Genomic DNA, 17388 nt, shown 5'->3' with positions numbered 1-17388 from the left:
TTCCCAAAATGCACAGCTGTTGAAGAATGCTTTCATTTTTAATCTGCCACATTATTTAATGGCTTCATATATTTATATGGCGACTACAGATATTGTGTTATTTTGCTCTTTGGAAGACCTTTTCTGGAGAACAATTTATGTTCCCCTGCTGTTATGAGATGTTAATGCAACAAAAATGTCTTCTAAATTGTATGTAGATGTAGGCATGGTGGAAGTGACTGCATCTCACAGTTACTGTCTCTTTCTAGAAATATCCCAGCTTGGTTTTGGCTGGAAATTGTGCCAAGGAAACGTGTCCTGCAGAATGGACATTTTTTCCCTACTTTTAAGGCTCCAAAAACAACCTTGACGTTGAATGCTGCTTAAACTTTCTGGAATTTGGGGACATAAAAGGTTTGCTTCTGGATATCTGTGGGAATAAACTTCATTAGTGGACAATTATAACTAAAACTAAGGATCAGGAGAAACCAAGATTTGACAATAAGCCTAGATGTGGAAATGGAGAAGGAGACAGGCAGACATAAGCAAAGGGAAATTTTTAATTTATAAAACATCTGTTATTAGGTCCTTGGTGTGAAGGACAGGAGCAAAAATCTGACAAGGGGACCAGGACAAAAAAAAAATTACTGTATAAAAGAGTAGAGGTTTTACTGAGTTTTTTTTTTCTTTTTCCTTCTTAATATTTTTCTCTCATAACATCATCATCTTTGAACCTCCCATGTTAGTTGCACAAAAAGTTCTTCTTTGAGATAAGCATCTACTTAGTACATTCCTGAGTCTTGTAGGAACACAGGTGGGATAGTATATTTGCATGTATACATATTTTAAATGCTGCTCTGAACAGATGATCTGCAGGGAGCTGCAGACTGAAAAGTGATGTTATTGCTGTGAAGAACTGGTTGGTGTCTGGGACCATTTACTCAGGAATTCTTGTGATTTTGTAGAATCCATTTGGCCAGATTGAAGGGCATGTTCCTTAGGAATGCCCTTGTGCTGGGCATGACCCAAGGGGGCTCAGGGCCAGTACAGAAATGGTACTTTTTAAATTAAAAAAAAGAAGATGATACTGTAAAATACTGATCCTGTAGTCATCACTAAGGTAAATCCCTGTAGGTACAGGGATAGAGTTACATTGTATATTATATGTACAAAATTATATGTACAATTATGTTGCATTGTATATTATATGTAAATTGTGTAATTATATGTCTCTCATACACATTTACATACCTACAAATAGTTTCATACCTTCAAATTTGTCTACCTGTTACATATTTAAATCATAGCAAAAGACTAGATGGATACTTACTGAAAGAATGTGTTTTCTTTCCAATTGAGTAGTTAAATTCTGAAAACCTTATACAGCAGTTTCCATGTAAAAGAAATGTGGTCAGCCCAATGCAGAATCACGTCCTCACTCCTGGGCTCTGTCCTGTTTTGGGTTCTGTCTATTGACAGGGGTTGCCACACTCAGCAGTAGCAATTCTTTCCTTGTACTCTCTGTCATGGGTCTTGCTGTTACTGTTGATTTTCCTATCTCATTGCTGTTTTCAGTAAATTGTTCTTACTTCAACCCACGGTCTTTGCCTTTTGTGCCTCCAAGTAATTCTCCTCTCCATCCTACCACTGAGAGCAGGGAGAGGGGGAAGAGAGTGAGCAGTGACTGTCTTGAATTGCTTTGAGAGGGAATACTGGATTGGAGAATGCCATTCCTAAGCCACAACCAGCCCATTGTAAAAGTGTGTATATGATGTATTGTGCTTTTCATGAGTTTGAGTCTTGGTGGTAAGTCAAAAGTATATTTTTGGTTTGCCTCATTCCTCCTCAACATCTGTTCACTTCTCATGAATTTTATTCCTGCATAAGTTTTAGCTTTTGACACTATTGGAATGTAGATGTCAAAGAGAAAAGGTTGCTGAAAAATCACTGGAATACATTAAATTTTATCTGCAGCAAGGTCTTGATTGAACACTGAATTCCTCTTTAATCTCAGTTTTGGCTTAAAAATTAGAAAAGTTAAAATACAGCCCTTGAGCCTCTTAGGATAATTTTTACTTTCAGGAAGGTGAAAGCTCTGCGTGTCTTTTCCTTTCTTCATATAGAATCATGGAATTTTGTTAGAGTTGGAAAATAGCTCTGAAATCATTAAGTCCATTGGCATCTTTTTTCTGGTTTTTATTGCTGGCATTGTTTTCTGAGAACTTCAAGTATGCATGTACTTGCACTTCTTTTCCCTTCCTGGATTTTGAGGATGAAGAGTCAAATGCTGTTGCAAATTTACAGATTCTGCATTGAAATTCCCCCCCCCCCCAAATGAAAATAACTGATAGTTCAAAACCAACATATACTGGGTACTCTATAACTGCAGTGTTTATTTCAGGGGGGTCTTCAAATTGCTACTCACAGAGCTTTTTCAGGCTGATTTTATGAGGAAACTACATCAACTTGCCCCTGCTTGTATTCTTCCTTAGCTTTGGAAACCATTGCTTCTGTACTGGATTGGAGCTGGAGGCAGTGATGTTGATTCATTCCTCCTGACTAACTGCAATTCTGACCTTTTTGTTTGTTTGTTTTCTATCTAGATGTCCACACTGAGGCAGTACAAGCAGCACTTGCAAAATATAAAGAGAGGAAGATGCCCATGCCCTCGAAGAGACGCTCTGTCCTGGTGCACTCTTCAGTAGAGACTTACACGCCTCCAGGTACGTGCTGAGTGAACACAGAGAGCTTACAGAGCTGCCCAGACAAGCTGTGGCTGTCCCATCCCAGAAAATGCCCAAAGCCAGGCTGGACTGGGCAGCCTGGGAGAGCTGGAGGTGTCCCTGCCCTAAGTTTTTAATAGGTTGCACTGGAGTTCTATATCATGGCTGTATTTCCCAGGAATCAGGTCTTGGTTGGATTTCTGCTGTGATGTTTTTCCTCATGGTTTTCGAGTTTCATCTAGAGATAGTGTCCACATGAAAGCAGTCATAGAGAGCAGGTGCCCTTTATGCATTAAGTATGTTCTCTTACATCATATCTCACTCAGAGGAGATAATCTAGGCAAGCATGTCAGAGCTGAAAATACCTCATTTCAAACTGCAGAAGATTCTTCTTGTAAAAGCTGAAGAAAATACCAGAGCACTAAGTTACTGCATCAGTTGCAGAGCACTCATCAGATGGTTTCAGCTATTCAGTGGTGAGCAGATTGAAACAGTCAGGGAATAATACACTGTAATTGTTCAGATTGGTTATGGCATAACACCTTCTTTAATTTTAGGGGGAAAAGGTAATCTTCTGTTGTCTCACAATGAATTTTCTAGAAGAAAATCATACAACATATTGTGCTAGCAAGCCAAATGGTTTGAGGCCAGTGTCTTCTGTACAAAGAAGAGATTGCCTAAAATGTTTTATTTTGAGAATGTGTATGTGTCTTTTGTAATGTGGCCCAGGAGCAGAAGCACACTGACTTCTACTGCCCTTCTCCATCATTTCCAGTTCTTAACCCCCTTCTCTAAAAGAAGAGTTCAGGTATGCTGCCCTCCTGCTTTCTGAGCTGTATTTCTTCTTTCTCTTCTTCCCATTTAAAGAGAATTCCACTTTAGTTTGCTGGTCACACACTTAAGTATATTATTTTTGTGAGTTCTCCAATTATTTCAGTAGTTAATAAACAATAATCCTCTGGGTTCTTATAGATGGTCTTTCTTGACCCTTAATGTTTTTGCCTAGAAATATGTAAGTATTTTTATTAAAGTATCTTTTTTTTCTGAGCAACTTAAAAAGAGTCTGAGATGCTATGGATAGAATGTTAGGTTGTGTGATAAAAGCTGCCATGCTCACCTGCAGAGGAGCATGGGGTATGGCAAGTGAGGCACCCTGTCCCAGGAGCCACCAGCCCAGAGGGACACTGGGAACAGCACCAGGCAGGAAGGCAAGTTCAGGACTCTGAGAAGGGTCACCCTGTCCAGGCCTGTCCCTGGAGAGCCTCAGCCCTCCTGGCCAGGTGTGAAGGCCATCAAGACCAATCAGCACTAGAGCACCTTCTGGATTGGGGGGAGCACACAGAGGGGTGAGGGACACAGTGAGGGCAAGAGTATTTCAGAACTGTGTGAGTCTTGTTATGGGATGTTAGGGTGAGGAAGTGCAGACTGGCAAAGGGGCAGACTTAGGGAGGAACAAGTGTGGGGAAAACAGCAGGATATAGGATCAGAAGGGCTGGTAGTGTGTAAATGGAACAAGTGCCTGGTCAGGCCCCTGAGCCTGCACTCCAAGCTGTGTGAGTGTGTGCAGAGCAAGATGAGACTGTGGGATCTGCGTGGTTTTTGTGTGTTTGTGCTGCTGAGTGTCATCATGTAACATGGCTCTGCAGGTGGTCAGCAAAGAAGCCAGGTATGCTCACACTGGGATTGAGGAGGGTGCAGTAGCACCTTCAATACCAGGAGCTGAAAGCTGGTGGGCATGGCCACAAGCCTGCTGGAGTTCATGAACTATTTGGACAATGCTCCCAGGCACGTGGTGTCATTGTTTAGGTGCTCCTGTGCTGGGCCTAGAGTTGGACTCATGAGTCCCTTCCAACTCAGGATATTCCTACTCAAACCATTCTATGAGTGCATGGTTCTCAGCACAGTGTTAAATTGAAATCCAGCTCCTGGCTGGCAGTAAAGGAACTACATTTATCAGTCATCCTTCCAAAAATTTGAACGTACTTCTGGTTTTGTCCTGTTTGATCCTTCCCACACGAATTTCCTGTGATCAGAACTGGAGCTGATCCTTCTTGCAAATCTGGCTCCAAGAGGGGTGGCTTCTGTGGCTGTCTTGGGTCAGCTCCCAGCCAGGAAGAGCTGGAAGCCAAGCACACAGCATTCTGTCACTGTTCTGTCACCACACACCAGGATCCATGGATTAGCCACTGCCACAGAGCTCCTGCTGGGGTGACCTTGCTGCTTCGTGGTGTATTTATGTTTGATAGTAGAATGCTTTTACCATGGATCCTCCAGTTTTGTACCCAGATTTCATTTGTCTCGAATCTGGGTAAGGAGATACTGTCACAGTGTGTATTCTGTGAGAAACCTGCTTTTTCTGTAGTTCTGTTTCTTCCTCTGAAGTGATTAGAAATGGCAGACATGGTGGTTTGGTTTGGGGTTTTTTTTAATTCCTGGCTGTTCATAATCCCATCTTGTTCCATATTCCTGGGATTATTTATTTTTGCTTTCTGCCTAAAAGAAAGGGAAGATTACAAGCAAGGTGGGTCAGGTTTGGCTTCTCTCCAGGAGCAAATGGAGTCAGCTGCCAAAAACTCCAAATGTAGCAGCAGGCTGGAAGTATCACATGGACCCAGGAATGGGGATGCATCACAGCTGAATCTTCTCAGAGATCTGTTGTTTGGGTATTTTTATTCAAAATTGTCATGTTTGATGAGGGAGGTCGAATAATGAGAGATACACAATTTTAACTTTGAAAATGCTATCAATATACTGGGTTTCTTAAGAAATGGTTTTTTAGTTTTTATGATTTTAGACTCCTAAGAGAAATTATTTTGAAGTTATTGGAAATGCACATATTCTGAAAATCAGAAAATGAAAGAGCTGGTAACTGAAATGTGTTGCCCAAGATGAGGAGTAGCTTTTTTAATGTTGCTTCAAGAAATGTATATGGAATTGTATCTAGATGAACAATTCTGTGTCCAGAGGATTAAGAAAACAGCCAAAATTCAAGTTGCAGAATTCCTGATGTAACCAACCCAAATTTCCCTGTCTGGGACTCTTAGAGTGTAGTAACAGACACCTTACCTTATATAAAGCATGTAACGGATCAAGTCATTAAAATTCAGCAATTTCTTTATGAGGGCAGGATTTTTTTCTGTGGTAAGACTTTCTGGTTTTCACTCAAAATCACAAGGGATGTATTTTCTTGATATTTAGAATTACCTTTTTTCTTGGATGGAGAATAATTAAGGAAGGATTCCAAAGGGAAACATCTGGAAAGTTGTAAGTGACTGGATGGTAATTAAATTAGGAGCCCTTTGTCAGGCTTCTAACAGCAGCAAATGTACATCTAGAATGAAAAGATGCTTTACTAAGCATTTCTGTGTATTACTCATTCATATTAGTTTATGTGGTTAAAATGCATGCTTTGTAGTAACTGTTTCATTGAACTTCAGAGCACCATGGTTTTTTTTTAGGAATTAGTTCTCAAAACAATTGGAAAGTGAAGAATTCCCTTCCCCTCAAAAAGAGTAAAAACGGAAATCAACAACAACAAAATAAGAAAGGCTTTATTCAGGTGTGATGAGATAAAATTGACCTGTTCAGAACAGAAATATTTTTTCAGTGGAATAGGAATGGGATGAGATGCTCATGGATCTTCTGCTGTAGGTGGAAGCCTTCTTTAACTCTCATGTCATTCCAAATATTGGAGGTAATTGAAACTTGGCTCCAAGTGTGTTCAGGCCCTAATGTGTAGAAGTGGTTCCCTTAACCCAGCAAACAGCAGCAAGAGGGATTTGTGTGTGTGAATATCCCATTCCTTTGGTACACACTTAGAAACTTGGCTCCAAGTGTGTTCTGCCCTAATGTGTAGAAGTTGGAGGTAGCTGAAACTTCACTCCAGGTGTGTTCTGCCCTAATGTGTAGAAGTCGGAGGTAGCTGAAACTTCACTCCAGGTGTATTCTGCCCTAATGTGTAGAAGTTGGAGGTAGCTGAAACTTCACTCCAGGTGTGTTCTGCCCTAATGTGTAGAAGTTGTTCCCTTAACCCAGCAAACAGCAGCAAGAGGGATTTGTGTGTGTGAATATCCCATTCCTTTGGTACACACTTGGAAACTTGGCTCCAAGTGTGTTCTGCCCTAACGTGTAGAAGTGGTTCCGTTAACCAGCCCAGGGCAGCAAGAGGGATTTGTGTGTGTGGCTGTCCCATTCCTTTGGTGCACACCCCTCCTGTGTCGCAGGAGAGAAAGCGGCGCGGAGCACACGGAGCGCGGCCCGGCGCCGTGTTCCTGGTGCTGGGTCATTGCCATTCCCCCATTACAGGCCTGTCATCATTATTTTGACCACAGACACATCGTCAGCATCAGAAGATGAGGGCTCGTTGCGGCGGCAAGGGCGGATCGGCTCCACTCCGTTCCAGAGCCATTCCAACGTAGAGCCCTGGCTTAACCGGGTCATTCAGGGCTCCTCCACCTCATCCTCTGCATCCTCCACCTCATCTCATCCTGGAGGGAAACCTGCTGCTGCTTCCAATACAGCTCCTGCCACCACTGCTGCCGCTGTGCTTGCAGATCTCATGGCACACACGCAGATAGGTCAGTAAACCTGCCGGTGTGGTTGGAATGAAATCAGATTACAAATCCCAAAGCAAGGCTAAACACAAAGGTCTTCACCAGGAGATAGCTGTGAATGGCCTTAAAATGTGCAATTCACAGACCAGGTAGGTATGTGTATGTATGTACCCCAAGGCAGTTGCTCATGAGATCTGAACATGCGTTCTTCTTGGTAAAATGCTTGCTTTACCAAGAAATTAAGGTTCAGTTTTAGTGGATTCCAAAGCACAATTTCAATGGAATCCTGGTTTCGGTGCATGCTTTCCAATCTGCATGTATTTACCCTAAACAATGTCAGATTGTGTATTTCCGATATGATTCAGTTGGTAAGCACCCAAAAGACAGAAAAACACACAGAATCTTTGGGAAGGTTACAAAATCAGAGGTACTAATCATTAGGGAAATTTTTTACTGTCTGTACAAAACTTGTAAAGAAACATAATTTTTCATATTCCCATTTCCAAGCTTATTAATAATAAGAAATTTGCAATTTTTTTTGTCCTTGGTAGACGTAAGAAAGAGATAATCTGTCACCGCTTCACTTTGAGCAATTCTGGATTTCATATTATGGATTAATAGAAATTATGTTTAACTCCTTTAAATTACAAAGTCAATTATGGCTAACCTTTTAAGCTTAACTGGGATTGATGAAGTTCTTAATATAGTTGTAAAAACTTGAAAGATACCCAAAATATAGCACTGCATCTTGTTATATCTCATGCCCCAGGCCAGAGAGACCTGTCTGTCAGGACTGTTTAATTAACAACATACAAAATCAATACCTTGTATGCAAAATCAAGGCCTTACTAAAGAGTTCAGAGTCCAGCATTTAAGCAGCTGAATGTTGGGCTGTATGCAGGTTTAAAATTTCATTAATGGGAAATAATTATAATATCTAGAAGGAAGGAAGCTCAGGGATCTTTAAGAGCTGATCTATTAAATATATTAATAAAGATAAAATTGGCAAAAAAAAAAAAGGCATTTTCACATAAGAATGGTCTTCCTCATGTCTGCAATGCTTGCCATGTTCTATCAGTTTTCATTCCTAGCTTGGTAACATTCATGCATGGCCTGTATCAGTTCAGTTGGGACATTTTTCCTGTCTGCATGTATTTTCCTAGGTCACAAGAATATGAAAACTGACTCAGTTCTTACACTGCAAACTTTTATGACTCTTGATAAATACTCACATACTTTCTAAAAGTGGCGTTGATTTGTCCTAGAGCACAGAAGATGAGTTTATTTATTTTTCAGATAGTGTGCTGATATCAGCAATGTGAAAGGCATCTTACATATCTTAATTGCCATGTCCTACTGAAATATTCTGTGTTTTGGTTGTGTACTGAATAGCTATTCACAGTTTTGAGATGTTGGAGAATTTAAATTTAGCAGCTTGTTCCCTTACAGCTCATCTTCTCCAGCCTGCATTTTTAATGGTGAGCTCAAACTAAGTTCCCAGGCAGTAAACTGCACTGTTGGAAGTGCAAGGTTACAGTATTTAGTGGAGTCAGATAGAAATGTGCATTATTTTTAACATGTTTGTCTTTCACTTAATAGCAGCAAGGACAACCCTTCATGCAGGGTTTTTTTTTTTTCTTTTGTGTAATAATTTTTTTTTTTAATGAATAAGGCTGGTGGTATGTCCTGTTTTTTTTCAAGGTCACTGCATCATCTGTGGAGTATTTCCCACCTTAGCTCTTAGAGCAGCTGGAAGTACAGATCACCATGGCTTTTAATTCTCTGTCATATCCCATTTATTCTTCCTTTGGACACTACTCTCTTGCATTTATCTCTGTCTTGTCATCACTAATGGAAAGGTCCTTCAGTCTGAATCCAATTAACCTTTTCCTGAAGTCATAAGTCTGCTCACACTTTCTTTTTTAACTCCTCACCACTTCTCTTACCTTGCTGTGCCATGGTATTTCTGGATGATACAAGCTAATAGCATGGGGTCTCATGGGCATTGATTAATAAAATGCTCAAATTCTTAATTAAGCTAATGTGGTTTTTATCTGAGCATAAATCCTGAGAATTGAACCTATTCTTTCTCCATACCTAGTGAGACATTGCTAGTCCCTGGAGGGTTTGTCAGGTGGGAAGTGGGAACTGGGTACATTTGTTTCTGTGGCCAGGCTGTATGCCTGCAGGACGCCTCTGGTTTGGTACTTTGGGAAAGCTAGGGGAAAAAGAAAACAAAAAAAACCAGCCAAAAAGCAACTTCAAAAATATATAGAACAGAGTAAGAGTATAAACATGAGGCAGGTGCATACATGGGCTCTCTATGGTCCTGTGCAGTTATGCAGGTCAGCTTTACACAGTTGTCATCTGTGTGGTTACTGAATCCTGAGCATTTTTGTGACAGATGAAGTAACACTTTCTCCTTCATGTACCTCACCCACATGAAAGGAATTTAGTCTCTGCAGCACAAACATTGGCATTGCAGTGACTTCAAGTGGAAAGGATGGGAATGGATTTAAATTTTTCTCCTGGTGATCCCTCTAAAACCACTTAGAGCTGGGCTTGTGGCTCTGGAAATGTGGGAGCAGTGCAAGAAGCACTTGCTGTCTTGGGGCTGATCAGTGCTTCATAGTGGGGGATTGTGTATGTATTTCACTGCACTGCCCAGATCTCCCTCTGCCTGCAGTTTTTCTGGCAGGATTGTGACATGCTGAGATCCTCCAAGGGCTGTTGGCAGCTCCAGCCCTGGGCAGCAGGGTTTTCTCCAGTTCCTCCCTGCTGCATTCCTATTTTTACTCATCGATTCTGCATATTTCAGTCTTCCTGTTCTTGTTGTCTGTTGTTTAAACACTTTTTGAAACTACTGCCATTTCCTAAACCATTCCATCCAAAACCATTCTATAACCATGGTTACATTTTTGGAATGATGATAGCAACTTCTTAAAGGGGCAGTTAGTGATAGGACAAGAGGGAATGGTTTTAAATTAAAAAAGAAGAGAGACTCAGATTAGGAAGAAATTCTTCCCTGTGAGAGTAGTGAGGCCCTGGCTGGCACATGTTGCCCAGAGAAGCTGTGGCTGCCCCATCCTTGGAAATGTCCAAGGCCACATTGGACAGGGCTTGGAGCAACCTGGCCTGGTGGCAGGTGTCCCTGCCCATGGCAGGGGGTGGGACAAGATGAGCTTTGAGGTCCCTTCCAACCCGAACCTTTCCTTGGTATTCCCCAAGCATTGCTCTACAGCCAGGAAATGGGGCACAGCTCCAAGCAAAGCAGGCTTGTGCCTCCAGGTTTTAAGGAGGTTCTCAAGCCCCTGTGAGGATTTATGAAATGGCCTCATGTAAGAAGCAGTGTTGATTCTGTTGATTCTTAAGGTGCCTGATGAGCTCCTGTGTCTGTCTTGCATTTCTGCAGAGAACCACTCTGCCCCCCCTGATGTGACCACTGGCCTGGTGGAATACCTGCACCACGAGCGCCCGCAGGTCGCCTCCGTGCGAGGAGTGCCCAGAGGCTACAGCAGCAGCATTCTGGAAACTGCAGATGGTGATTGCATTGTACACCTTTCCATCTGTGTCCCCTTGTGTATCTTCAGATGCATCTTCATTTTACATTGCCTCAGAGCTTTAAATTTTGACAAATATAAATACATATATTTGCATTTAATTTAACATATACAAATGGAAATCAGCATTTAACATGTTTTGTGTTGTGATTGTTTTTACAAGCCTCATAAAATACTGAAAGATTCACTCATTTTTTCCAAGCATTCTGGTGCTTTCAGAATGGAATGAATGTTAAGGTGTAGTATTTACTAGGTTGCTGGAGAAAAGGACATTGTTCATGTTTCAGTTGAAATCTCATGAAGGGGTCAGTGGTTTGAAAAGCTAAAATGAAGCATGAGAAGGTGTCTGTGTCAGCCAGGTAACAGCATTGTTGGAAAGCACATAAATCCATGGTGGAAACTCTTACTAGTTAAAGCTGTTTTGTTCCAAACAAGGTACTCATCCTGAATGACTTTTCCACCTGAAAGTTGTGTGTTTTAGTGTATTTTGGTTAATATATGATAAATAGTAAGTCTTTTCCATTTGGCAGGTGTTCCAGTGAACAGCAGAGTGTCCTCTAAAATCCAGCAACTGCTAAATACTTTGAAAAGACCGAAGCGCCCACCTCTGAAGGAGTTTTTTGTGGATGATTTTGAAGAGCTGCTTGAAGGTTAATTTTCTTTCAGATACATTTTTTACCCCTTGTGTAAGTGGTTCATGACAGAACTGATACATAGCAAGTGTTGGTTTCTCTTCTCAATAGAAAACTAGTCATGGTAAAATTAATACAGTGGAGCAAGAAAGTGGAAGATAATCTTGAACTCAACCTTCTTACTCAGTGTGATGTTTCTGAGCAGCTGCCAATAGAGTTCCCCTACTATTGGTTTGATACTTGTAAGATAAAATGTTTTTGTGGTTTTAGTCTTTTGCTGAAGTTTCTCCAGGTGAACTTTCATTGAGGTGCATGTAATTGTGGAAAGAATCACTTGGAACCATTAATTTTGCTGGTTATCTACATTGAGCATTTGCTAACTTCAGCCTGGACTTTGCTAACTAAGATCAAGATACTTCACTTTCTGGAGCAGCTTGGAGCAGGATTTTAACAGAAGGCCTTTCTTTAAAAATACATTGTTAGCCAGGCACAGTGTCATTTTTCATCACCTGTTGAGAATTCAGTGCAGCGAAAATCAGTGTCCAGATGTCACTGAAGCTGTTGTCTCTGATAACCCTTCTTGACTTGGCAGAGGCTTTCATTGAAATAGATGTGGAGAACAAGCAGCAGAAAACAGCAGCTTTCCAAAATAGAGAGAAGTAAGCTAGAGATTCAAATTCTGCTCTTTTGATAATGTGGAATCACAACTCTGAAGTGATGGTCACTGTTTTTTGGGAAGCCAACAGATGATTAGCATAGCATCATCATAAAGTGGAGGAGAAGTGTTGATAGCTGTGAGGAAGAGGTGGATGGTTTATAGAATAGCCTGTGAAGTGTAACTTACACATTTTGTACAGATTGACATTTCCCTTTTACTGTGCTCTGCTTTTAGTGCAACAGCCTGACCCAAATCAACCAAAGCCTGAAGGAAACCAAGTGAATGTACTGAAAGGGGAACCCCTGGGGGTGGTGACCAACTGGCCCCCCTCACTGCTGGCTGCCCTGCAGCGCTGGGGAACCACCCAGGCCAAAGCCCCCTGTCTGACAGCACTGGATACCACTGGCAAAGCCATTTATACCCTGACCTATGGTACGTGTTGGAGCCAGCTGCAAGGAGGAATTAGGTGTTCTCCATGAAACAACAGTTTGCCTTGCTTCAGAGGGACTGCCTGTGCTTGTAATGCATGGTTGGAGATTGCTGTAGGAATGGAAATTATAAATTCATTGTATATGAAAAGCGTTTTTAAAGAAGTTAAGGAAGAGAAAATGTTTATTGCAAAACATATTGGTTCTTTCCTAGTGGCTATTTGTAAATCTCTTAGAATTGTGTGGGTTTTTTTCATGAAAGAACACTAAAAATAGCCCAGTGTAAACTGGGAGGTAGAAACAGATTACTAAGAATGCACTCTTCACATTCCCAGAGGAGACATTCCATTTTAACATCCTCTTGCACAGCCTTATAGAGAAGACTCATACCTCAGGAGCACAATCAGGATGTTAATGGTGGGAAGTGAAACTTGCCTATATTAATGACTGAGAAGTATTATAGTAAATTGCATTTTTTGGGAAAATAACTCTGTCCTTCAGGATAGCTCACTCCAGCATTTCCTTGTATAATATGTTAGAATGTTGAACTTTATTGTTTGCATTCTCACAGATGAAGATGCAGGAAATATAGCTGAGCAGCTGCAGTAATTTAATTACTCTGCAGTGGAGCTTTGAGTGTTGTTTAGAATAGCATGTTTAGTTTTACATTTAAAATTAAAAAAAGAGGTAAATCAAAAAGAAGCCAAGTTCTAAATTGTACTTGGACTCAGCCAACTGTTCTGATACCCTCATGCTTAGTGCATGCGTGAGGGATTGAGATCTGCCAATTAAGTGTTAAAATTTTAGTTTGTGCTTCTTAATTTCTTCTTTTATTCTTTAGGCAAGCTTTGGAGTCGAAGCTTGAAGTTAGCCTATACCCTGCTAAACAAGCTAACCACTAAGAATGAGCCCCTGCTGAAGCCTGGAGACCGGGTAGGCTGCTGTTGGAAGTGGTCCCTATGGATGAAATAGTGAGGAACAGCTTTAGCTGAAGAAAGCCTTGTAATAAAATATTGTAATAATCTATTGTGAAATAATCATTACTGTGACTTATAATAATACACTGTCTCAATACTTAGTATTTTTCTGCCTGGTTATCTATGAACCTGGACATTGTTGTGAAAATTTTGTTCCACAAATTAAAAAGCAGCCCCCCTCTCTGCCAAATGACAAATAAACATTTTTCTTGTTTTACTATATTTTTGTAGGTAGCTCTTGTATTTCCTAATAGTGATCCAGTGATGTTTATGGTGGCATTTTATGGATGTCTTCTGGCAGAACTTATTCCTGTCCCAATAGAAGTTCCACTGACAAGAAAGGTAGGCAGATACATTCAACATTTTTATGGTTTGATAAATGAAGTGTTTATGTGTGTGTTGTGTATGTCTAAATCCTACAGTCCTTACATGGGGTCCTTCAGAGCCTGCTCTTTAAAAAGCATCAGGTGGACTGCTCAATGTACATTCTGTACTTGGAATTATATACAGTATTCAGTTAAGGAAAGGGGGAAGTAATATTAAGCTAATAATTTAAGTATTTTAGGGTATGTAATTGTAGAAATTATTTAAATTTATTTTTTTCAAAAAGATGTGCAGAAGTATTTCACTGAGTATATTAGAGAAAGGTTGTTTCTTCAGCTCTGATGCTGAGTAATGAGGCAGGCAGAGACACCATAGTTACTGAAATACAGTTATAATCCTTCACACCTGGAGATTGTTAGCAAAGAGCTAAAAAGCTGTAGGCTCTGCTCCTCAGTGTGTCAGGACTCAGAAACAGCATCAAACCAGTTTTCTGTTTTAGCAGAATTTATAAACATCCTATTGGGTTGTGGAGGGATGTACAGCCATTGCTTTTGGCACTGCTTTTCTTACTAGATCTGCTGCAAATCTTAGCTAGCACTAAGCAAACTTCATTTTCTCAGTCATTTCAAGGTCTTATGGGATTGACTTTTGTTTTTTCCTGTGATATAAATTGACTTAATGTTTTCTAAACATGAAGAAGTTACAACAAACTGTCCAAAAGCTTTGTTATTTGTAATTTTGCTATTTCCTTGTTTCTCTACAGGATGCTGGCAGCCAGCAGATTGGATTTCTTTTGGGCAGCTGTGGAGTCACGTTAGCTTTAACCACTGATGCCTGCCAGAAAGGCCTCCCAAAAGCTCAGACTGGCGAGGTGGTGACGTTCAAAGGTGTGGGTTTATTTTTTATGGGATAAAAAGCAGGTGTACTCATTGTTGCTGTCAAACTTGAGTTTTTGAGTTTGCTTGCATTGTTCTTACACATAAAGAGCTGCCTTGATTGTCATTGCAGTGCTCTGTGCTGTTTCTTCCTCTCCAGCAGGGGATTTTGCTTTTGCTTGCCTCCTGTCATTATCCTTGAATACTGGGGAAAAAACTCTGATGTTTGCAACTGTGGTGACAGTAGCTTTTCTTTTTCTTTGAAGGCTGGCCTCGTCTCATTTGGTTTGTGATTGATGGGAAGCATCTGGCAAAACCAGCCAAGGACTGGCATCCCCAGGTCCGGGATGCCAGCGCCGAGATCGCTTATATCGAGGTGAGGCAGTGGCATGTGCTAACTTCTGTGCTTACTCTGTCATGGTTTGTGATCTTTTCTTCCTCTAAACTCTGGATACAATAAAAGATTATATATATATATATGTATAATGTTTTATATTATTTTATATATAATGTTTTCAACTGGTGAAACAAGAATGTTTGCATCAGGCTGCCAGGCAGAGTGTCAGTTGAGTGACTGTGTAGAGTCACATTGAAGATTGGGAATAATCAGCATTTTGGGATCCCCAGGATAATCTAATTGGACTAGACAAACAGATTTTTTTTACCATATTAATGTATTCTGTGGATGTAAATATATTTTTATGCCAGCTTTTTGAATTTAGAGAGCTGGATTTGTTTCTGTAATGTGTTTTCTATTCACTACTGTAAATTTTCTTGGTTTTGCTGTTAATCTAATGCTTGCATACACTTTCTCTTCTCAGTACAAAACAAGTAAAGAGGGCAGCACAGTGGGCATTACTGTATCTCATGCCTCCATGCTGGCACACTGTCATGCACTGACTCAGGCATGTGGTTATTCAGAAGGTAAGTTAGATAGGGGTAACTTTAAAAGGGTTCTGGCAGCTTGGCATCTTCAGACAATTCGTGTTGCATAATCATGTCTGCTGTCTGCAGAGAACTTTAGATACAGAATAGTCACTTCAGCTGCAAAGGGAAAGACAAACTTCCTCATTCCTAAAGGGTGTGATGTGTGAAAGAGCGTTAAGTCACCTGTGAAAATGTAATCAAGGAGGGATCTTCCTCTTACCTGATCATGTCCCACAAAAGAGCATCTCCCCAGGGATGTGAACACAGTGAGAGATCTGCTTGTTTGCAGTCATTCTCCCAACGAACAGCCAAGAACTGCACTTGGTTATGTCCATCTGTATAGAGTTAATCTGTGCTACCATTTAACCAAGTACTTCCCTGCATCCATCCATCCTACATCAGTGATGAGCAACTTTTACCTAATCAAGACAAGATATCCCTCAAAAACCAGGGACTGATTAATCAATTGAATCCTTGACTTAAAATCTTTGATTGTTATTTGTTTATTTTTTGAATCACATAAGATATTCAAATTCTCAGAGAAAATATTCAAGAAAATTTAGTAGAGCCGTGGTGATATTTCTTACTAGATCTAATTCTTTCAAATACAGATTAACTTTTTCAGTTCAGCTGAAAAAGTTTGCTTCAAGACTAAATTTTCAGTCTGCATAGTTCATTGGCAGATGGAATGGGTATTACAATGAATCAAGATGTTAAATACCTTGTAATATTCTAGTCTAGTAATCATAATTCAAAGATTATTGCAAGAAGTAAAGCAAGTCACTAGGAGCTTAAGCAGCCTATTTGTTATAGGCAACAGAGCTTTGGTTTCTTAGCAGTCATGGAAGTTTCAGAGTTGCTTGAACAAATATTTGTAGTTTTTAAGTATTTTTATAAAAATGCTTTTTAAATCTGATATTTTTTTCCTTTGCTTTCAGCTGAAACACTAACAAATGTCTTGGATTTCAAAAGAGAGGCTGGCCTTTGGCATGGAGTGTTAACGGTGAGTATTGCTAGAAAGGCAAAAAAACTGCAGCAATTTGCTTCTTTCACTGGTAGTGTACTGGTATCAGAAAGAGGCTATAAATTCATCATTTCTCTCAAATGGTTTTTGTTTCAGTATTTATATTTTTCAGAATCAACTGTTGCTTTTGCTGTACCTTGTGTAGCGTATTTTTTCAGAGTATTGGCATAGTTTTCACTGCCAGTTAATTGTAAGAGTTATGCTGTAGCTGTGATGATGGAGGGGTTTATTTAAGCATTGTTACATGTTCTATATTTTTTAAGCCACTTGGAAGTTTATTTTTGAACCTCTTTCTTGTAGAGTGTTATGAACAGGATGCATGTCATCAGTATTCCCTATGCATTAATGAAGGTTAATCCACTTTCCTGGATACAGAAAGTCTGCTCATACAAAGGTACCCTAAAGGTTGTTTTAATTCACCCATCTCTTTTTGGGTTAGTGAAAACAAATTAAATTGTACAAAATGTCTTTGTATCACACTGATTACCCCATTTCAGTATTCTGTGTGCTCGTAGTTTCACTGAGGAGTGATGTTGATGGCTTCTTCTGAGAGACCTTTAAAGAGACTGTGTTTCTTAGTATTTCAATTTATAGCAAACATTCAAATTCTGTGATCAAGTCCATCTGGTGTATGTTATGTTGTATACTATAACACACGTATATTGAGTATACACATGTTATAGTAGTTGAATTTTTGGCATTTTTATTTGTTTTCTACATGTGTAGCA

General features: G+C 40.1%; 1 protein-coding gene across 6 annotated transcripts in view; it reads left to right on the top strand.

The window, feature by feature from the left end:
• Positions 1-17388, top strand: part of DIP2A (disco interacting protein 2 homolog A) — a 79264-nt gene that overhangs the window by 35831 nt on the left and 26045 nt on the right. For 4 of the 6 annotated variants that reach the window (XM_036387306.2, XM_036387307.2, XM_036387305.2 and 1 more), the window contains exons 4-15: positions 2583-2702; positions 7034-7279; positions 10668-10796; positions 11346-11465; positions 12340-12537; positions 13375-13466; positions 13742-13852; positions 14598-14721; positions 14976-15085; positions 15531-15633; positions 16575-16639; positions 16961-17054. In XM_036387306.2, coding sequence (XP_036243199.1) covers positions 2583-2702; positions 7034-7279; positions 10668-10796; positions 11346-11465; positions 12340-12537; positions 13375-13466; positions 13742-13852; positions 14598-14721; positions 14976-15085; positions 15531-15633; positions 16575-16639; positions 16961-17054 — 1512 coding nt within the window. The remainder of the gene's footprint in view (positions 1-2582; positions 2703-7033; positions 7280-10667; positions 10797-11345; positions 11466-12339; positions 12538-13374; positions 13467-13741; positions 13853-14597; positions 14722-14975; positions 15086-15530; positions 15634-16574; positions 16640-16960; positions 17055-17388) is intronic. The other 2 variants (XM_036387308.2, XM_036387310.2) reach the window with 1 other exon arrangement.

Source organism: Molothrus ater, chromosome 7 (genome assembly GCF_012460135.2).
Source record: "Molothrus ater isolate BHLD 08-10-18 breed brown headed cowbird chromosome 7, BPBGC_Mater_1.1, whole genome shotgun sequence".
NCBI classification, from domain to species: Eukaryota; Metazoa; Chordata; class Aves; order Passeriformes; family Icteridae; genus Molothrus; species Molothrus ater.
The sequence above is the reverse complement of the archived record's forward strand: the minus strand, read 5'-3'. Positions and strand labels throughout refer to the sequence as shown.